Source organism: Lissotriton helveticus, chromosome 1_1 (assembly GCF_964261635.1).
Source record: "Lissotriton helveticus chromosome 1_1, aLisHel1.1, whole genome shotgun sequence".
Taxonomy (NCBI): domain Eukaryota; kingdom Metazoa; phylum Chordata; class Amphibia; order Caudata; family Salamandridae; genus Lissotriton; species Lissotriton helveticus.
In genome coordinates this window covers 567207794-567231275 of record NC_136057.1, presented here as the reverse complement: position 1 = coordinate 567231275, position 23482 = coordinate 567207794, and the positions used below count along the sequence as shown (strand labels likewise).

General features: G+C 41.2%; 1 protein-coding gene across 1 annotated transcript in view; it reads right to left on the bottom strand.

Annotated features, from left to right (window-relative positions):
- Positions 1-23482, bottom strand: part of PDE3A (phosphodiesterase 3A) — a 1456379-nt gene that overhangs the window by 686171 nt on the left and 746726 nt on the right. Inside the window, exon 2 of the mRNA XM_078674052.1 lies at positions 7418-7468. Within this exon, the coding sequence (XP_078530178.1) occupies positions 7418-7468 (51 nt within the window). The remainder of the gene's footprint in view (positions 1-7417; positions 7469-23482) is intronic.

The following is a 23482-nucleotide window of genomic DNA, read 5'->3' as shown; positions in this document are numbered from 1 at the left end:
CCCAGGAGTATGGTACAGAATATGTTGGGGCACCAGGAGACGTACGGAACGGGGAGGGATGGGGACTGGCAATGACTTATCCTTTGGGTCCAAAGTTGTATGCACGCTGAAGAGTGATTGGGCGGTATCAGTATGAACCCATTTGTAATGAACCATTACTATTACATAAAGCTGTCCACGCTATCATAGTCGAGCTATACGGTCACAACTATGAGAGTCAATGAGTCAGATGCCTACAGTTTAAAGGGAGAAAAAGAGAAAAGACTGTATGAGGAGTTTGAAATATGTATGTACAATGTAATATCTGGTTGCAGTCACGAATAAAGAGTTTAAAAAAAAAAAAAAGCTGTGCTTCATCCATTTTCACCCCTGCCCTACTTTCAGCCTGGTTCTCTTTTTAACACTGCATCTGTATAAACATGAGTAAAGAATTGCAGGTTGGGACATTGTAGGCTGTATAAACCTGCAGAGACAGATTGTCAAACGTTTTCAGGTAATAGTTAATCCTCAAGTAAAGTCTACTCAGAATAGCATATCTTATTGTTCAGCTTTAGGATGTAGCAATTGCACAAGACACCGAGGCGGTCGATTCTTGCCTTGCCTCATTTGTGTGTTCTTTCCAAAGTTCTATTTACCTCTGGGCGTTCCTTGTTTGTGATCTTCCCTATAAAAACCCATGTAACCATCGTTCAAGCGTGCTCTCCCCTTGAGTAACTCCATGGTGCTCGTTGGATGGAGACCCATTAAGAATGATTAATAAATGACCTATGGTTTGACTTCACTCCAGTGTTGATTCCTCCTTACTTGATAAGGACCCGTGGCAAGAGTGGTGACCCTGCACCAGCAAATTAGAATTAATCTGCTCCACAAGACATGGAAACTATACATTCTGTTGCATTTGCAAATATATAGCAATAAACATTGTATTAAAACAAGCACCTTCTTATGGATTATCTGCATGCAGAAAGGATTTCTCAACCCCTGTCGTTGACCCTGTTTTCTCAGTTCGACCCCATAGCATTGGACCTCTATTGTGGACAAATGCCTGCTAAAACCTTTTGGACTGGTCTCGGCATAGGGAGCCGCAACAGTAACTTCATGTAAAATGATTGGGTCATTGTAGACGTATATGGAAGGTAACTAAAGAAACCTGAAGCATAGATACCAGAAAGCAACCCCCTCATATCAAAGGTTCAACCTACATCACCCAGGTAACTGTCTTTACTCCAACCTTACTGGCCTCGATGAGGTCCATCTGGTGAACTTCTTTGGTGAATAAAGTTAGCTTTGATTGTGTAAAATATGCAGATGACCTAATATTATTGGACTATGCATAGGCAGAACAACAATGTAAACTAGTAGCTGATAAAAAGCTCATATTGAATACGGCAAATGTAAAACTCTAGTATTAGGTAAACAGATGCCTACATTCACTTGGTGGATTGAAGTGGTAAGCTCTAGCAAGTACTTAGAGGTAATGACTTCTAGCTCTTTAAACTGGTTGGAACATATGAATAACACAATTATTTGAAGCCTCTCGGCATTGGGTGCTATTGCCAAACTCAAGGTTTGGAGGGCCTTTCAGTACGACCTATGCTGACAGTATTCCAGGGCAGAGTAGTGCTACTGGGGCAGTGTTACTATAACCAGATGGTAGACATTATATGAGCCCTTTTGAAGGCAATTTTTTGAAATTTGTATCCACCTCTCAGCAAATTCTCTGATTCGGTCCATACCAGTACAACTTGAGTTGAAAGTCAGCTCAGTTGTACCTCAAGCTAGACTACTGAGTTTCCTTAGATCATTGTAACCAACAGAGGAAGATGCTTTCTTCTCTTTGTGCATGATCATTTTCTGAAGAAACTAGGAGATCTGAAACTGTAATTTCTTCTCATTGAATGTACTGGCAGCTATTTTGGTTGACTGTAACCTAGTCCTGCAGAACAAGACTAATTTAAAAACTTTGATTCTAGATTCCACCCAACAGCATAGTATATCATATGACATAGACTACTTTGTAAACAAATCATTCTCAAGCTAGTAAGTAATGTATGCAGAAAATCGCTGTAGTGTATTTTTCGAGATTGAATAACAAAATCCCCCACTCTAGGTTTGTGGTTACTCCAGTGTTAAAAATATCCAGCATTATGCAGTCTGGTCCTGTCAGAAAATGTGGATCTAGGGTCACTGTGAATTTAGATTTGCCTCATTGGATATTTGATTGTTTGCTTCTTTTTACTTTTATGATATCTGCTCTTTGCCTACTGTTTATTAAATATTATACATAAAATATTATACAGTAGCAGTTAATAATGTTATTGATCTAAAATATGTATTTTTTTAAAGTTGTGATCGGGTTGGGACAATTTGAAAGTACAATCAATAAAATGGAAATTCTAACGTAAAACAGCACGATGTTGGTTTAATTAGTTTTTATATATATTTTTAGTTGGCATGTAACAGGACGTAATGTTGTTAAATATACTTTGTCTAAATAAAACTGAATTTGTAAACAACCTTTGGCAAAGCCAACAGATCTCACTCCTATAAAGTTAGTGCTGAGCTGTTGGCTTTGCTAATGTTTGTTTGTTAAGTATTGTATTGTTGAGTTGTGGTGGTACTGCATCTGCAGCACCTAACGAAATTACAGCCCAGTAAGTGTAGGGTAGGCACAAGAAAGGAAGACAGAGAGGCATGTTTGTTAGGGGTAGGGAAGAATATCACACCATAGTAGTTGGTTTTATATGGAAAGGACAGGGCGCATGAAAGATCAGAGTTCGTATTTCTGAACAAACTAAAAGGGCATGTAGAATGGAGTGTAATTGGTGTAGAACATGCTTCAATAAATATTGAAAGTAAACTCCATTAGCATATGCAGTATGTGAATGTTGCTAAAATGTAATTGAACATGGTGGCAGCTCATGGGCAAAAAGAACATAAAGGGAGGATTTGAAGGTTTGAATAGGAAAAGAAGGGTGAGGAGACAGGTGGGAGTTAAAAAAAGAACAACGATCATGGTTTGTGGCACACAGCACAACATATGAAGTTCAAAACAAAAGGCTCACGTGAGAGCAAAAAGTGTACCAATGCACCAATGGAAACTACGCCATTGGAAATCTGGGGGCAAGCTCTAGGGAAGGGGGAGAAATATGTATTTGGGTAAAATAAAGCAACTGTCCTGCACCTGCTGCATGCATTTAAGTTATATCCCAATAAGTGTAGTTGTGTAGGGCTGGGACAGGAAAGGAAGAGTTGGAGGTATGTTTGGCTGGCAGACAAGAACATACCTTGCTTAGGTGGGTTTGTAGATGAAGGACATGGCATGATGGAGCATAGTTTGCATTTTAGAAGGGGCAAGAAGGGCATAAATTGAAGAGTGCAATTGGTATACTGCATAATTTAACATATAGCAAAAGTAAACTCCAGGAACATAGGCCGCATGTGAATATCAAGACGATGTAATTAGCTGTGATTGTGGCAAAGGGGTTGTGTTTGACTTGGTCATCTTGGTCCTCTCTGCAGGGTCACCCCAAACATTTTACATTTTCCCCTCCTGGAATGCTCAATTATGTTGTTTGAACTTAGGACTCTATGCACTTTACCACTGCTAACCTTTGCTAAAGTGCTTGGGCTCACGACCTAAAACATACTAAAATTGGCTTACACCTAATTGGCATATTTAATTTGCTTAGAAATCTCTAGTAAAATGGTATGCCATATACCCAGGCATGGTAATTTAAATGTTAGTAGCGGGTATGAAGTACTTATTGTGACACTCACTCAAGTGCTCCTCGAAAACAGGTCTCTGCCGATTCAGCTTGGTAAAATGAACCCCTTGCCAAGCCTAAAACTCCCTTTTTCATACATAAAAGTTACACCTAACAGCCCTGGTAGTGAAAAACTCAAAACATTGTTTTTCTCTACTGTAAGGTCTACATTTCCCTTAAGGTAATATTGGATTACCTTATTACATTAATAAGTGATAACATTTGTTTGAGAGCAGGTAGAAATGCCATGTTTGGTGTCTAAGGAATAGTAATTTAAAATGATCTGTAATGTAAAGTCAGATTTTAAGTCACAATCCTCTAAATGCCACTTCTATAAAGTTGTCATTATCTTGTCCTAACCAATTGCTGCCTGAAGCTTGTTTTCTGGGCCACATGATTAGGTGTAGTTGGCGTTTGTGTATTCCTCACAGACAGCCTGCTTGTAGTTGAACGGAGGCGTGAGGTTCTGCATCGAAATGCATCGGATCCCATGGGGACGCAGTGGTTTCGATGGGGCTGCCAATCAGAAGCTGTGAGGTGCTGCGTCAAATTGCATTGTGCTGCATCAACTTCGATCTTCGATCAGGGGCTGGGGCGTTCCAGTGATGCAAAGTACTGCACTGCTCTGCATCAAGCTACGTCTTGCAGCATCAGTTCTCAGGCAATCCACAAGTGAGCCAGGGAGAGTACACTCTGATAACATCAAGGGTCCAGGTCCTGGGGGACCCTTCTTGGGACTAGGACTTACTCCAACGGAGGGCAACAGCTGGGCACAGGTAGGTTCAGTTGAGTCTGGACAGATGGGCAGATGCAGGACAGGTCTCTGGAACATTTTATGTCCATGTAGCTTAGAACAGGAGGTCAGTCAGGAAGCCTTTGGAGTCCCTCTGGTAATTCTGGGTTCAAGGAGCAGGTCCGGTCATACTTTCTCAGGCAACAGGGCAGTCTGTCTTGCAGGAGGGCAGTCCTTTCCGCAGCAGCTCAGCAGAGAAGTCCTTCTTCTGTAGCTGCCACAGACCAGAAGTATACTGAAGAGTGAGACTCATGGGTCCCATGTTCATACCTGTTGACAGCTTTGAGGTGGGAGAAGGTTCTGGAATTTTCCCTCCACAGATGTGTTTGTATTTTCCTGCCTCCCTGCCCTGGTCCCAGTCTGTCTGGGGGCACAACAGGCTAGTGTGAAGTCCTTTGTGTGTGAGCTGTGTCAGCGCCTTTGAAGTGCAAGTGTGGCAGGTGACAGCTCAGCCTATCTATCAAGTCAGAGATGGTCCATCCTGCCAGCAGCCAGAGCATCATTTGTGATACTGTCTTGGAGGAATACACAAAGCCTAACGGCCAACTTACCTAGTCATGTGACCCAGGATACAGGCGGCAGGTATCAAATGGATATTACAAGAAAATGCCAACGTTCTAAAAGTGGCAGTGTGGTATTTTCAGAATTGTAACTTTACCATTAAAGAGTATTTTTCCTCAGACACTAAACATGAAATTCCTACCAGCTCCCACACAAGAGTTCTCACTCGTTAAATGCAAAAAGCAACCCGATGTTATCTTATGAGAGATGTACGCCTTGCAATAGAAAAAACGCATTTTGACAGTTTTTCACCATGAGAAAATGTAAAACTTAAAAGTATTTCTACTTTTTAAATAGAACACACCCTGCCCTATTTGCTGTGTAGTGCTTGCCCTAAGGATGACTGATAAGTATTAAAAAGGAAGGTTTGTGTGTGGCAAAATGTTTATTTTTCCAGACCGAAATAGCAGTTTAAAACTACACACACATGCTGCAATGGCATACCTGAGATATGTTTTTAAAGTACTACTCAAGTGGGTGGCACAAATCGTGCTGCAGGCCGACAAGTAACATTTAATTTACAGCCCCTGGGTACATGTAATACCACTTTACTAGGGACATACACGTGAATTAAATGTGCCAATTGGGTATAAGCCAATCTTATCATGTTTAAAGGAGAGAACAGAAGCATTTTAGCACTGGTTAGCAGTGGTCAAGTGTAGAGTCCTAAAAACCAACAAAAAGGGTTCAGAAAACGGGAGGGATGAAAACCAAAATGTTTGAGAGTGTCTCTGCAGAGAGGGTCAGATCCATCATACACCTGAGCACATTATGAAGGTACGTCTTAGCAAGTGTGGTTGGGTAGGTTAGGGATGGGAAAGTAAGACTGAGAGGCACATTTGGTGTGTGGGGGCTGAGAGCAAGATATGTAGCTGTTTGGTTTTGTAACAAAAGCTCACAGGGCTGAAAGATTACAGTTAGTAAGGGGCTCGCGAAAAAACAGTGTAATTATTATATAACATAACAAGCAAATGGCGAAAGTAAAGTCCAGGAGATGTCCTACCCAGAGGGAGATTGTGAAGTTTCATAGAGGAATAGGAAAACAGAGGTGGAGTGGGAACTTGGAGCTTGGAGAAAGACAATGAGGGAAACAAATGCACTTTCATGGAGAAGTTTTATAAAAAGAAAAAACAAGTTCCCAAAAAGCAAACAGTTATGGAGGTATAAAGTTGCCCGTCAAAGACATGGGAAACAGTCTACGCTCCATGGAAGGGACAAACAGGAGACAGATGGGGCAAAACAAATACAACTAGCAAATAGAAAGCCATATAACAAAAATGGTAAAACAAAAAGCCAATGGAAAGCAATAGGTGGAGTTTCTTTCCAGATCAACTGGCAGCATGTCCCAAATATGTCTTTCACACAGACTTTGGCCTAAAAAAGTAGTATACAACTTTGTAATTTGAAAGACTGCTTAAGTAAATTATCTCAAAACATCATTTTACTTACTGAATAGTAGCTACTTCAGAAAGATTTACAAACCATCCAAGAAAATCTAGCACTTGGGCATGCTTTTAAAACTTTTTCGGTGAAGGGCTCGTTTAGATATCACGATCTTAGTGCCCATTAAATTATGATTTGATCGAAGCAAACCAACCAATGGCAAAACCGACTTTCTTGAATCCCAAAACAAGTTGTAAAGTTAAGAATAAAAAGAAGTAACATGGAGGCAAAACGCCATCCTGAGTGCACATTCGGAAAAATAAATGTGCATATAACTGTCAACGAGTCCAATTTTGGAATTCAGTATTTCAAAGTTTACACTCATAAATGATTTTTCTTGTGCCATTATTTTTTTTAATCAAATAATTTGTGTATATCAGGTCCATGTTAAGCATGTTAAGCTGTTTTGTAAGGGTATTATTGCATTGCAAAGCACACAATGATATAACTCTTCAAGACAGTATCTGATGAGAAAAAATGAGTGTTTACTACAGTGCAAAATTGAATGGATGCACATTATCAGATGTGGCCATGATGTAGTGCTGCACAGAGACTTAAGCGGTCTGAAGATTTAATTAATATTATAGATGCTAGGAGTCATCAGTAAATATCTTAAGATAGTTAATAGGTAAAGAGCGTTTGCTTTGGGACTAAACTTTGATGACTTGTAAATTCATTACCTAGGATAAGATAAACTAGCACAACATTACAATTAGGAATGAGGAGTAGACAATGCAGGTAATAGCAGAACACACCTTCCTACAATGCTTTGTATTTCCAGACCAATGAATGTCATTTAAGCCCAGTCTAGATTTTCACATTAGCAAAATATAAAACATATTACAAGACTAACCTGTGAACCTCGGGATCCACGTTTGTGTTCCCATTCTGGGTGTCCCATGAGCTGAAATAAAATGGCAGAACAAAGGTAAGCCACAAAGTACAGAAAGAAATGTAATCTAAACATTTTTTCATTGTTGCACACTTGTTTGACATTTTATTTTTAAGTTACCATATATTTAAATTCTAAAATATATTTGTGGTACCAAAATGGATTTCGATTGTTTTAAAAAACTATGATGAAATATGCACAACTGAATTAGAAAACTGGTGAATAATTGAAATAATGGTTTGGTAATAGTGGCTATCTAGCCAGTCAATACGCTGAACGCATTTCTATGGTGAAGGTAATTTCGCAGAAAGGATATCTTCTTTAAATGCGTGAAATTTCATCTCAAATAAAAAGACTTGCACTCTCAATCTTGACAAGAAAACATAGGAGGTTGGGCATGGTGGTACTACTTTTCACCAAAATGTTAGTACAAGGGACCTTACGTACTGAAACTGCATTAGGTAAAAGTTGTTGAAATTTGCACACTGACTTTACCGAATGCATTTGTATTTTACGAAACGACCTAGGTCGGTTCACAAAATTCAGAATTGTGGGTAACAATTCGACCTATCCCATAAAAATTAAATGAGGTATGTTAGAAATTGCAACCCACTATGACTGGCTACAATCGCAGGCATGGTGTCCTGCTGGGTTCAGCAGACCACCATGTCTGTGATTTCTTTCCAATAAAGCATTTTATTAAATGCAGTCCGTTTTTATAAATGGAATACTGGGTCCCATTGACCCTTGCCTACTCCTAAAATAGTTTTTTAAAACATTGACAAAGGGGATGGGATCCCTTTGGGGACACCTTCTCATCTATGGATGTGTTACCATCTTCTTTGAAGTGGTGGCAACATATTAATGCTTTGCAACGGATTTCGGTTGCAAAACATTAATGCATACCTTTGGGAATCAGTTGTGGAGCAAATGCAGCCAAATGTATTTAGAGTTCCCTCAGAAATTGGAGGATTTTCACTTCCCTCCAATATTCTAAATTAGGTCCTGAATCTTGGCCGATTAATGAAAAAAATTAATCAAACTGTATTTCACGTCTTTACTACTAAATGACAAAAGCTTAAAATAGCTGTATATGTGAAACATTATTATTTTGAATAATCCGAGTTTTATCTTAATAATGCAAAGATCCATTTAAGAAAACAACATTTTAAATATATATCCAGATCAGCTTTTAAGATCATAAGAGTTTGGGTATCAACACTGCCGCGGCAGCCTATCACGATTCCTTTACAACCAACTTCAATAAAATAGCCCCTTTCAAGAAACCCTCTTTCTCCCCTTCTCATCCAAGAAACCAGGCACCCTGGTATCCTAACAATTTGCATTGGGAAACAACAAAATGAAAATGTCTGGTAGAGCGATGGCGTTCCACTAAATTCCCTGCGGACATGGCATCCTACCGTGCCATGCACAGTGATAATCACAATAGAATCACCGTGCATTACTTTCACTATTGCCCTAGCGGGCAATTCCGTAGAAGATTTTTACAATGCGTTAAATAGCTTTTTGAATGCTCGCGTCTGCGCCGCTATTACTCCGGTATCTCAAAAACTCTATGATGCTTTAGCCGATTTCTTAGAAGATAAAATTAAACACCATCTATAGGAAATTTTCCATCAGTTTAGAACAATCAGATACAGTACTGGACCTGAATTTACTTCCTTCAGATGGCAGGGGTGTAATGGAGGTCTTTGACCTTTGCTGTGAGGAGTAGGTGCAGAAGATGCCAACCCTTGCCAAATCAGGCTTCCCCTTAGATCCTTGTGCACCAAGTATAACAACCAGTCTATCCAACTGCCTAGCCCCATCAGTAAAAACACTGTTAAATCTTTTCCTAACTTCTTCTAAATTGCCATCTGATTGGAAGTGTGTGCAAGTATCTCCACTTCTTAAAAAGCCCTCAGCCAACCTTGAAGTTCTTAATATACTTCATTCCCCAGCACACGTCAAGTTCCAAACTGGTTTCCCTATCGTAACTGAGAACACGCAATTATGTTATCATCACACAACATCAAAAGTGAACAATTTTGTCTGGTTCTTTTGTTTTCAAGTTTATTCTTGTGGTCTTGTGTATCAGTTGTCAACAGCCACAGCCAACACGTGTTTCGTCACTTAATGGGGCGTTGTCCCGCAACTTCCTCAAGGCTGTATAAATATAAACATACAAATGCCTATGTATTCATTGTATCATGACCTCATGCAGGTAATACACAAAGTGCATATTGTAATGTCACAAAATACCAGGAATCCACACAAGGTTAAGCCAATCCAATTGTAGTTTCAGTACATTTCAGAAAGTATTCATAAACTGTGTACAGAAACAAGCCTCTTCGAGGGAGGCGGACTATAACCCGAATTTCGATGGAGAGAGAAAATAAATAAGGGCTCCAGACTTTATATATTAAATAGCAAGTGCAACCTTAATACCCAGGAGTGCACTGAAGTGTGTGGTGGTGTCACTAACATCATGAATTGGGTGCATGGCCTCTATTGTGAGTGGTGTTCAGTGGAAATTTCATACACTATAATCACAAACACGTCCCTGTCTCCAATTTTAAATGGAGAAATGAGTGTAGTGATAAAAAACAAGACCCGTCAAGCATGGTACATGCAAAAAGTCCATCCGAAATCAAATACCTTAAACCTTCAAATCTGTGAGTTCTGTAACATAAAAAGAGAAAGAAACAAGTGTAGAAAACATTCTTAGTCAGCCTGCTTACAAGTCATCTCTTTAAAGCAATTCAATATGTCCACCCTATGTTTGAAGTTGAAACACCTACTTGAAATGTGGTGATACTTCTGACCCACATTGGGGTTCCGTACTGCGCGGCCTGTCCAAATTGTAATCAATCAAATGCCAAGTGTCCTTGTCAAATCTTGGTTGCTGCGGAATTCATATGTATTAATTTAGCACATCGTTTTCTAAATACAGTGAACTTTTAATCTATAAATTTAAACTGTGACAAGTTCTCTAATGCCAATAATCACTAAGTTCACATTGTGGGGTTACCCGTTAATACAGTGTTTACATAACACCATGGTTGGCGAACTAGGACCTTCATATAGCCATGTTAAAACCCTACTCCAATATGTGTCACGCCTCTTATGGCATATGCACTCCCAGGGCTAGTTTGACATTAACAGCCCGCTCGTGAAAAACTAGGACACTGCTTCGTATGTGTAAGCAGCACCCGAAATGTTTAATGCTTAATCAATCCTGACTGCGCATACATCCTGTGCCCGTCCCTGTTGTTTTTAATCAACAATACCAATAGACAATCTACTTCCATTGTCAATAAGTACCCTAAAGCCATATCCAAACTCGCTGCACTGCCGATCGGCCCCTGAATATCTCATAGTCAAAACAGCCCATCTCCAAGTTCAAACCCTTACCTCCGTGTATTTCTTCTCAGTCCTCATGCCGCTCCTATCTTTCCCTGTGTACGGTGACAAGCTCCCGACTCCTAGTACCGACTGCCTCTATAAAGGCCCGCCATACTTTTGCATTGGACGCGCACGCGTCATCACGTGTTCTCCTACGTCATAGAAAGTGATAATGGACTTCTAGAATAGCCGCGAACAGCCGCCATCTTATAATGTGCAATTGTTTAAAGTGGGTGACAAAATATACATCGTTCTGCTGAAATCACATGCGCCGTATGTGAATTAGATTCCATGAAATCCAAAAGAAGAGTAAACTCTTATTTTCAAATATACGTTTGTGTGATTCTACCAAGAGGCGCCATTATCCTATAATTAATACCACGGTTCGGAGGAATTTAACCTGGAAGTTCTTGCTAACTTCAGACCCACCTCAATACTACCTCTCCACACAAACATTCTAGAAAGCCATATTAACAAACAACTAATATCCTTTATAGAAAAATACATGATCTTAGACCCCTCACAATCAGGCTTCAGAGCAATACATATTACTGAGACCGCACTGTTGGAACTCACCGATAACATCCGACTTTCTCTAGGCAGTTGTGTTAGTATTACTGGATCTGTCTGCAGCGTTCCCCCACTCCATCCTTATACGTAGACGACATGAAGAAGCTATTCATGGCAGAGTACTACTCTGACTTGGGGTCTTTCCTGACAACCATACCCAACACGTCTGTTTGGGTCCATTTAAATCAAGAAAGATGCTTACCAACAAAGGGGTCCCACAGGGTTCCTGCCTGAGCACAACTATATTAATCATCTATGAAGCACCTCTGGCACAAATTGTGAGATCTTGCAGTGTGGAAATCATGTCATATGTAGACAACACTCAACTGCTCATTTATTTTGGCCCTGATTCAGACAAAGTGAAAGACCAATTTGCGGAGAATTGCAGTCTGGATTGGTAACAGCTGTCTCCAAAAGAATAGAGGGAAATTGGAGATAGTGCTGTTCAGCAAAGCTCTCAAGCTCTGGTTGGCTGACTGGTGGCCCCCTGGCGTAGGCCCAGCTCCTTTTCTCAAGCAAGTGTTGATAAATCTGGGAGTAAAAATAGATCAAACATCATACATGTGAGATCAAGATAATACTACATGTGACTTCTGCTTTGCCACAATGAGGTTGTTAAACAAGTTTTTCCCTGGCTCCCATCCACCTCTAGAAAAACCGTGGTCCAGGTTCTTATAACAGTCTCCTGGACTATGGGAATGCACTGCTGGTAGCAGCAAACAACACCTTGCTGGCCAAACTTCAAGCCAAGAAGACCACTGTTGCTCTGCTAATCTGCAGTCTGCCTTCGGCTCCCATACACAAAAAACTGCACTGATAGCCCATTAGAAAGCAGGCAATTTTTAAGCTCTGCTCCTTAATGCACAAGGCTTTATACCAGAACCAACCTGCTCTTTTGTGCTCAAAAATGAGTTATTATTTGCCTTCCAGACAGTTAAAGTCCTCAAACAAAGCTCTCCTGCAGAGCTCATGCATCCGTATCACCCGATTTGGAGGCAGATCATTTTCATATTTGGCCTGCATCACTGGAACAGTCTCCCTCTCCATATTTGTACTTGTTCGAACCTTCATGAGCTTTAAGAAGATGTTAAAAATATGGTTGTTTTAAACAGTGCCAATCTCGCCTGATCAGCATAGCTCCGAGATACTCCTCAGGGAGCTAGTCATGTGCTATATCAAGTTCTAATAACCATAACCATTTACAGCGTTTTTGTAGCACATTCTAGTTGTGCTTAATGTATGAGCAATACCTAGTAATCTCAAACTTTCATGCGCATGACAAAAGTTTTAAAACCTAACATTGTATATGTATATGTGGGTATGTATAGAACATTTTACGTAAATGTACTGGAGACCTTCGTTTTTACTGAGATCACAAGGATAGCAACAGTTCACACTGATATTTCACTACTTAACCTTCGTACTTTATTATTGTATTAGGCATAATTATATAGAGTGAATCTACTGTGAGCTACAGATTACACTGAATAGTAACAGGAAATAGATGCCCCATATGGGATTACCAAAGACACACAGAAACATGTACCAAGCACCAGGAACAAATTACATTGAAGCAAAGCAGGCAAGGGAGGAGGTAGAAGAAGTGAATCAAAGTGGAAGAGAATAGCTGTGTGCAAGTCAAGTCACAGAGGAAGCAAGACCTAAGCAAAACATATGGAGGAGTGAGGCAATAATGGATTGGTGATGGAATCCGTTCTGGGGTACAAGGGCCATGCTTAAGTGGTGAGACTTGAGAGTTGTCCACAATGCAAATGGGAAGGAATAAGCCTAACACGCAGCTTCAATGCATTCCATAATCTTAAGTAGGGCATATGACCCTAAAACTTTACTTTCAGTGTGCGTTCTTTATGATCCTTAGGAGTTTTAAAAGTAACCGAAAAGGCACTGTATGGAGGCCACTGAAAAATATGTGCATATTAGATATATTGTCCATTTGTTTGAGTGACACAGAAGGTCTATGTGATTAAACACAGTTTAATCACACAGGGGGCCTTTAAGAGTGTTCGAACTTTAAGACGAAGCCAGTGCAGTAGCTTTATGTTGAAGGTAAATTGCTTGAAATTGCGATTGATGATCAAGTCATTTAATGCACGGAGTACGGTTATGAGCATCGTCAGTGTAGACTCAGCTAGCCAGGAGGCTGCTGGTCATATGCATGTGTAGTAAGACTGCAGACAGGAAGTTTAAGGGATGGGAGGATTGATTTTCTACATTAGCCTTTTCTGGAACCATGCCTTTGGGCTTTTTCTGGTATTTACTCTGATTTTTATTATATTATAAACTGCTGCCGAGCGCTAACTGGTTGTTAAAGGTCCTGAACCCGAGTTATAGAACTGAGTTGCAGGCGAGTGCCTATAACGAGGGAGAGTGCCTTCAGCAACCTGTATAGCCCACGGCAGAAGGGCCATAAGTCTATTAGAGCATTCCACCCATGTAGGGTAGAACATTCTAAATTAAAAAGGTAGAAACATGAAGTTAAACATTGGAATGTTGGAGCTCTGGGCTTAAACCAGCCACTACAGGCCCAGAACTACTCCATTGTCTTCCATGGAGTTCTCAACATTTCAATGTTCAATGGGGCTCTCAGCATTTCAATGCTCTAATTAAAATTATAAATCTTGGTCAATAAGTACTAACTCACAATATATATTATGGCATTAGTAACACAGATGGCAGGCACTATTTTGAGCTAATTATCTACACACAAATTAGGGTCCCAATCATGATTAAAAGCAACTATATTCACAATAATGCCGGCTTACTGAGTTACTGGGGCAATAAGAATATACTTGAGGTGATCTGAATGGACCCTTACTGGCATGCTTAGTATTCCACCTCCTCCCAGAGCTTCTGCAGACACACACATACACACCCATACACTGACAGTTTTGAGCAATGCCACACACGCTGGAGTGCACTGCTCCTGCTCAAACTGTCAAGGTGTCATGGCTGAAGTTGCTGGAAGGTGGAAGTAGCCATCAGCACAGGAGCCCCAGGCTCTTGGGTGCATTGGTAAACACTGTGAAAATGTGATGGATATCCCCAACTTCCTGCCGCTTCCAGTAACAGAGGTATAAGCAGGAGATATTGTTGGAAAGAAGACCTCAACTTTAAACGATGTATTTAACACAAGGTCCGAGGGGAGGGAGAGGGGAGTCACCCTAACTCTTGGCACTGCAGAGAAGGAAAGCACCCCTGCGACACCTGGCCGTCACCCTCTTCTCAACAGCTGGCAGTCAGTGGCAGCAGCTGTGAATATAAACCTGAATGTTATAGCAGCGGGACTTCAACATTGATTTCATGAGAGCTTGTAATATTTACAGTGTTTAAAATTCTGTTAAATGTGCAACTTACCACACTGAAAAAGTTTGTAATTTCTATATTTATCTTCTTGACAATTCATAGTCGGTGATTTTAATAAAATATGAAGAGTTTTAGTCGTTTTTTTAAACCACACTGGAACATATTCCTGATTTCTTTCCTTGCTATTTTAATTAAAGTGTATACTCTATGCACAATATGCAGAGACCCCAAGAACTTTTAAAAATATTTAAATATATGAGCAGAAGGCAATTTCCTTGCTTTAACATGCACACATTTCTTCAGTTAAACTTGCCTGCCCATCTAAAAATGTAACTGTAATCTAATTGTGGTAAAGGAAAAACTGCACTTTTATACTGATTAACAGGGATACAGTCTCTGGTAGTGATCTAATTGGAACAATATCATTCACAAGTGCCTAGATTCTATAGGGGATTATCAATATCATAACGAATTGCAAGTGTGCTAACACTGGAGCTTACTCAAACAAAGATACTGCAGGATTTAAGTATCTCTGAAGCTCTACCTGGCCGTCATCCGACTACAGTCGTCAGCCATGCCCCTGACGAGTTGGAGAAACCCTCGATAACCCACTTTTGCAGTTATTTTGTATTTCTTAACCGTTTTAAAATTTTCCATTCTCAATGAAAGACAAACAGTGAATATCATCAATTGCATCATCTGAAGTTCATCATATATTATCTCTTACTTCATTGCATGCTCCATATCCGCCAACCTTTTAAATTGACGCTTATCAGCTGCTCTCTTCTCGTGCTCTTCAGAAGCTATTACACATATACAATTTACTTAATATCACTAAGATTTCATTGCTTTTCTTTAATTTTTGTAATTTTAGAATTCTCTTTGTCACCAATATACAATATGTGAAGAAGGAAAAATACCTAGAACATCAGATAACACCTTTTCCGTATTTTTCAAAAGATCTACACCATACTAAATAAAAGATATTGCCCCATACGCCATGTTATAAACCCTATTGAGACCAGGTGAATAGTTGACATGCACCACCTAGATTGCATCAGGTTACAAAGGACAACTAGATTTCCTAGACACACACAATAAAGTATTGTAAATAAACTGGTTTAATAACGCAAAACAATGTACTACATAAATGTGTGCGTAATGTGTTCCCACAGTGAATTCAAATTTCATGAATAAACCAGTTCAATCAATTGTAATTAGTTGTTTGATTTCATATAAGCAAACATTTGGGAACGGATATGTTAATGTCCCCAAGTACCTAACCTCTTTTTGATATCAGATCTACCCATGAAAATATTGCATAACATTATTTAATTCAAAGAATGTGCCTATCTAAATACATAACCCAGTACAAACTTATTTAATTCAAGTATTCAAATTATAATTTACTAATTTGGTAACGAATGCCAGCAACCAGTAAAACTGGAAGCTTAACCAATAAGGTGCATCTTTATTGTTATGTTAATTATATTTGTAGAGCGCATGGTTACCCGGAGGTGAACCGGCGCTAGTAGCTCAACTTTACTTAGAACAGGGCGGCACTGAGAAAAATGTAGCTGGAGGGAATTATAATTTGAAAAGCCAAGTTTTGAGTTGTTTCCTGAAATCGATGAGGTTAGTGGAGTTCCTCAAACTCCAGGGGAGGCCATACCACGCTTTTGCCTGTGATGTAAATTCTCCCCCCACGAGGCTTTCTTTGTGGGTGGTACGCTCACATATTTGGCTCCTAGTGAGCGGAGGGTTCTTTTGGGAGAGTACCATCAAAACTGGAGAGTCAAAAAATCAGGACCCTGACCATGAAGTGCATTAAAGACAATACAAACTGACTTAAATTGCACCCTTTTCCTAATGGGCAGCCAATGTAGTCTTTTAGACTTTGTTGAACAAAACAAACCATCAGCTTCTACAGGTCAACAAAAAAAACATATGACATATACGCAATAGGTATTTAAAGTTAGAAAGTTCTCATAATTGCAACTTTTGACTTTAAAAAAATCACCAGAAGCATCACAAAATGAAAAGAGGGACAGTTTCAGTCGTCTTTCATAGCAGTGGAATTGGTATAAGGTGGAAGAGAAAAGGGATGAAACAATGTTATCAGGTTTGGAAAGATAAGTGTAACTTCGAGAAAGACTTTGGCTAAATGTTGGTTAAACAGGAATGTTTTAAGGTCTCTGAAGAAAACTAGATATGGTTGCCTTGAAATTGGAAGGATAACAACTAAAAACAAGCTCGAATTACTCTTGCATTTATCATGTGAGTAAATATAACTACTCTAGGCTGGATTTACAACTTCCTTTTGAAAATAACAGAAATGTAATCTCATAATTTTTCTCCCTATTTCAAAGTAGATTTCTAAATGTTATAGCGTAAGAGAAATTTCATGGACTACTCATAGAAATGTACAATTTCCAGAAGTATTCCTCCATAGCCATTATGACAAATTACCTGCTACAAAATTTGTAAGTATAGCAGAAATGTACCTGTGTCCCCCAAAAATTATTTTTGTCTGACTAAAATTGGTTTTCTGATGGGGAATCCCCATCACATGAAACCCCTATAATTTAGGTGTGTCCCTTCACATTCACCCGCCAGAAACACATGAACAACAGGCATTTCTAAGAGTACTTTTATTACCACTGTGTATGTAGAAATAGTCAAGCAAATTATTTGTGAATGCTCACCAATCTAGGAATTTGGAAGCTGGTCAGGCAAAATGATTGGAATAGATGTTCCACTTTTATGAGAACCATTTATTTAAGAAAGTGCGTCATTCATTGCAAAGGTTGTGAATACTTCACAAGTATTAAGTTTACAACCTTCCGTTTACGAATAACTATATACTCCGTTGTAGCACTTGACTCTCTCAAGGTAGCAATGCAGAGCAGTCCAACACATACTCAGTGGAAGTAGTGTGAGCTAATGCTCCACATTGCTGGTATGCAACAAACAACACTCAATTCATCATTACCAGTCAGAGCTTTTTCTTATAAATAGGAAAAGTACTTTATTATGCACACACTGCTGAATGCTATACAACAATTCATAAATACATACAGGTAGGTAGGTGGAATTATCTCTTAATAGTTCTCACCTCTAGCGAGCCCCGAACCCTCAGACCACAGGACCGCCCATATATACTAGTTACAGTATACCAGGTATAATTGGATGTTACTCGGAAAGCCACTAGAGCAATACTATTTAACACGTGATACAAATCAATGACCATGTTACAATAAAAGAACAGAACACTGCTTATGAAGTTTGTGTTCAATGCCTTATTGTTTCATCCTCCCAAAAAATACTTTGATGGTAACCAACGCATTTCCTCCTGCTTGGAATTTCTTCAGAGCTACTTCCGATTATGAAAGGTAATGTCAAAGCAGTATTCCTCAAGCTCCAACTAAACACAAATACCTGAACAAAAGATAACACTCTTTTTTCTACCTTTACTATGCCACCACTGCAGCTTGAGGACCAACCATCAGGAGTCACGGCATTCCAGAGCCATTGTGAAAATGCGCCAGCTATAGGACTGCTTGAAATTAAATTAAACTTCTTTTGGGGCATCAATATAATCTCCTGGGAAATGTACAGTAAAGTTTTGAGGAACCTCTATTGAATGGCTGCTGCACATTTGGCTGCTCCATAAAACACTTACTAAAAACAATGGTGGTGACACTGACCTTCCTCAGGCACCACAGAAGACAATCATGAAAATCTTAAAGTCCTTCCAGGGGGTTATAGGGCACTCCTTGTAAGAAGCATACATATTTTTTAAGCAGCCTTGGGCCACAACCTTGCCTCTGTTTTCATTTATTAAAACTTTGACAAAGTGGTTTTCCACCACACTTTTCATTTTTTCATACCGAGTGCCTTTCCCCATTGATGGAGTATCTGCTCTTTGCTGGAGCCATGGAAGGAGCCCACTCTTATACGGCTTGTTAACTGCCACTGCTGGCACAGCTATTTTGTACCAGTGCAGAGCCAGCATCTTCTTCCTTCCCCTGTCCACATCCAAGCAGGCAGGGAGGTGTTGGCAGCGTGTTTCCGACTCCATATACACATACGCTAGTGAAGCGAAGCAGCACTCCATTGTCTTCCCTGGGGAGATGGACACCAAAGACAGTTGTGATTTGTGTCTGTCCCGTTGAGATGGGAACCCCTGGGGGGAAACTTTGCTTGCTGTGTCCCCCGGCCCATGGCAATCCCCAAGGGAAAATCTAAAAATCATAGCGGAATGCTATCTTTCCTGCCCAACACTGTTGGGGGACCAAACTGCTCTGGTCAATTGTTGTGGCCTCAATGGGTCACTCTAGACAATTTTCATGTTGTTTTATTCCTGGTGGCGACCTCTAGCCACCAGGCGAATTTCCTTCAGGCATCCCGGCCTCTACATTGTATTTGTCTTGTAGAGCTTGATTTTCATTGCTTTCTACGACATGACCTGTCCTCACTGCGTGTCTGGCACAACTCCTAGGCCCAAGTTCTTCCTGAAGTGCACCCTCAAGGCTGAATGCACTCTCTGCCACACTCCCCAGTCCCCATGGCTCGGCCTGTCTAGCAAGGCATGCTAGCAGCTGAGTCAAAGCTCACCCTTCCAATGGAGGGCACCCGTCTGCAGGACCAGTCTGCAGACGATCCAAGGCACCTTCCAGGTTTCCCCCTGAGCAGGTCAACCTCTCTACTATCCCATCAGAAGATTCAAGGATGCCAGAGCCACTGGCCCTGGAGAAACACCTTGGTGCCAGCTTGAGTTTAAAAGTCCTTACATCAATTATTGCAGTTCAGATAGTTAAAAAAATAAATCTTCCTTGCACAGGGGTTTTTAAGTGGGCTTGGAAATTTCTAGAAGGTAGGCACAGCTGCCAAATCCTAGGGTGACACATCATTCCTCCACCCTTGTACCAACCCTCCTTCACAGAATTCTGGGACATTCCTACATAGCAACTTGAAGTGGTCTGCCCCGATTTGCTACAGCTGTCTGATCCATTCCCTCCAAAACTTTAAAGGTGAGTCCCTCCAGTATTTGACTCTAGAGGTCTATCTGTCTTCGTTTGTTTCTGTGGGCGAGCTTTCTGTGGCCAGGTGCAGTGTGAAAGGTAATTAGCACATATGGATACCGCCCCCACCCCTTCCTTTCTCAGAAACAAGTCCAAGAACTATCAAATGTTTCCACTGTGTGGAGAGACCTTTGTTCCTTTACTGCTGGCCAGCAGAGTAATAAACTTGGCCCAGAAGGTTGGACAACGACATTGAGCCTACTTATGAGCTGAGGCAGAGAATCATGCTAAATCCTCAAATTTCATAAGAAGTACAGATATCACAAAAGTGACTTTGGATCTGCGCTCAGGACACATGTTTACCCTAGGACTGTTATCAGACTTGTGTATCTAGGCCTAAGTAGAGCCAAACTGTACTATGGCTCAGATTTCGTTCATAATGCATAATTCAGTAAAGCACCAACTCTTTTCTTTTAAACAGAGCAGACCTACACTATGAATACCCACTCACAATTTAAGGTCTGCAGCAGGTTGGCACCATTCCCTGTAGGATCACTTCTACAAAAGGCTACAGATGCACAGATACTGAGCTGAGCAATACTTTAGTCTAATACATGCTAAGCCGGCACATGTGCTCACATGCATGTGCTCACAGGTACACATGTACCCAGCCACAGCCTCTTACCCAGCTCCTCAGCAGCCGACTGTATTTGAAACATCAGACAAGTGGGAAGCACTCTCATTCCATTTTGATAGAATTTATAGTGAGCGAGACTGTGAGTCCCTTGGTAAGACTCATAAACCGGGTAGCTACCGCAGACAACTTTTCTCATTGTATGTTTGTGGTTGCAGGCTGGATGAAAAGGAATTTCCTCAAACTTAATGGGGAAAAGAATGAGATGTGTTGCTTTTTGGGATGCAAGCTTCAATTTGGAATGACGACTGGTGGCCGGACACTTTAGGTATGCTCCCTACTTCTGCGGAGAAGGTCAAAAACCTTAGGGTGATCCTAGATAGTGAACTTACGCTTAAAGGAGAGGCCAGTTGTATGGTTGCGACCTGTTTCTAGCTCGTAAGGAAGTTAAAGAAAATGTTCCCCTTTATTCCATTTTCAGCGCGGAAACTGGTGGTGCTGGCACTAGTCATGTCTAGAATGGGTTATGGTAATGCCCTACTCCTGGACTCAAATATCAGTAGCCAAACCAAATTGCAGGTAGCACAGAACACTCTCAGTAGGGCAATTCTTCACATTCCAAAGCACCAATCAGCCGCTGGTGGCTGCGTGAGCTGTACTGGCCCCTATCAGTAAGATGATCAGGTTTAAGGCTATCTGTATTGTACACAATGCTCTCTATCAAGCGAGTCAAGATGGGATCATGGATATGTTCCACAGGTACACCCCAAGCTGAAATCTCTGCACACCACATCGTGATATGGTTACATTACCTAGAATTCGAAAGAAGAGATGGGGACAGAGCCTTTTCGGTGGCTGCTGTTAGACTCTGGAATCCTTACCACAGTCTCTGACTGTGATAAATGGACACCTGCCTTTTAGAAAGGCACCTAAGACCTGGCTGTATAATATTTAGTCAGCCCCTACTGTCTGGTAACTAGTTTGGGCTGCTGCTGTTCTGTAGTAAACAGCTGCGAATATAGCGCCTTGATGCCTATGGGTAATATTCATGCACTATAAAATCAAATCAAGTTAGATAAAATCCACTTCAAAGTTAAAACAAGCATTTGCAATGCAATAGGTCTCGCAGTAATTAAGTTTGAGCTTTTGGCATTGCTTAATATTGCAACACTAATTGCAACAAAAGTCAATAAATTGTAGGCCCAAAAAAAGTGTTCTGAGGGGTTTGAAAGGGTCTATTCTAGTTATTTTTTATTCTGGGAGGGTAAATCCTTTATCTTATAGACAGCCCGGTGCAGATCCTGGGTCCCATCGACACCCTCCACATGTAATCACCCCACAAAAAATCCATTCAAAATGCACCCTTCTATGCACTGGATATGCTTTACTATAGGTTATGTGAGCTATAACAAGATGGAAAAATACCCGGACAGACACAGGAAAGTAATCCAAGTACAAACACAAAGACAGAGCTGAGACTGGATAGAGTGCGATGAGCGGGCGGCCTGTAGCTGCTATAAGCATCTATGCACCATTATGCCAGCCCTGCAAAGTAGGCCGTGTTAGACAAAAAGATGTCAGTACGGCTAAACATGCACAGCAACGAAATAAAAATAAAAAATGCACGCAGAGGGAGAGAACCGTGCCTAAACTGTACATAGGGTTTCCTGGCTAGGGACGGTTGTATCTCACCTAAACATGGCTCCAAATTATAGGTGGCCTTTATTTTCAGGTAGTTAACTGTGAGAGAGCCTATGCATAGTAGCAAATACACGCATATGGGCGCGCTGGTCCCTCGATGTGGCGCAAACCGCACTTGCTGATTCCGGCCACTTCTTCACCACCGTCAAGAGGACCGCAACCTAATGCCTGCCTTCTCGCTATCACTAGCCTCAAATGGCCCCCAATCCAGCAATCCTGCAAGGCTCATACGGGACTCTACTACCCCCGCAGCAGAGGCAGCTTGTCACCCGCTCCCTCTCCGAACACTCGAGGGTATACATTGTTGAGCAAAAACATTAAGGTGCAGGGACAAACAGATCCACACGAATGGTTGCGCTCATTGTCATAGACAGAAACAAAAGCAAGGTTCCAAATGTATTCGTCGTGGGTAGCTTTGGATATGTGAGGCGGTAGTCTTAGATTAGTCCCATTCAATGGGGAGGTTGTGGCCAACTGCTTCCGTAGTCACTTCAGTACCCACTCATGTTGACTATTTTCAAATAAAACCTACTCCCTGCATGCTCATCATACCATGTGAAGTTCCTGCGATGTGCTATGGCCTGGGCAGACGGGCTCCAACATGTGCAATGTTGTCATTCTTGCTGAGGTTAGGCCAGTTTGAATACTACAGCTCGCCTCTGTATGCAGTGACCTGAAGCTCACAAGTTCGAACCGTTGCAAGGTTCTCAGCCTTCCACCCTTATAAGGATGGTAAAGAGAGTGGTCACATTTTATTTGGTAATAATAGCAATAGGTATGAGTTAGCTGTACCAGTACTCAGTAAAACTTGCTACTAAAAGCACCATGGAGCAGCAAATATAGGCTTGGAAGGACAATATAACTGAAAAAACTATAGTACAGAAAACAGTGCTAAATTAGTGCAATGCCTGTACTCTAGACGAACGTCAACATCCAGCTGAAGAATTTAGTGCAATCTCAAAAAAAGCTTCTTGAGCACATTAAAAAAAAAAAAACTCTTACTGCCCTCGGAATCCCGCCGCGGCCGCACCGGAAGTCAGGCAAGGTCGCCTGTGACGGGGGCGGGCCGCGTCCGGACCGGAAGAGGAGGCAAACGGAGGAAATGCGTCTCGCGGCCCAGGGCTCCTGTGAGCGGTGGAGAGCCCCGGGACCGCCTGTAGGATGTTGCGCAAGTGTTGAAGAGCTGCAGCGTGAACACTGCAGAGGGGGCACGAAGCACATGCCCGGTGCCTGCCCCTGCCACGTGCTGAGAGCGGAGTCCCCCGAGATTGAGCCGGTAAGTGCAAAAAGGCGGGGGGGTCTCGGTGCACTTGTGTGTGTGTGTGTGTGTGTGTGTGTGTGCGCGTGTGTGTGTATGCGACGGCGGGG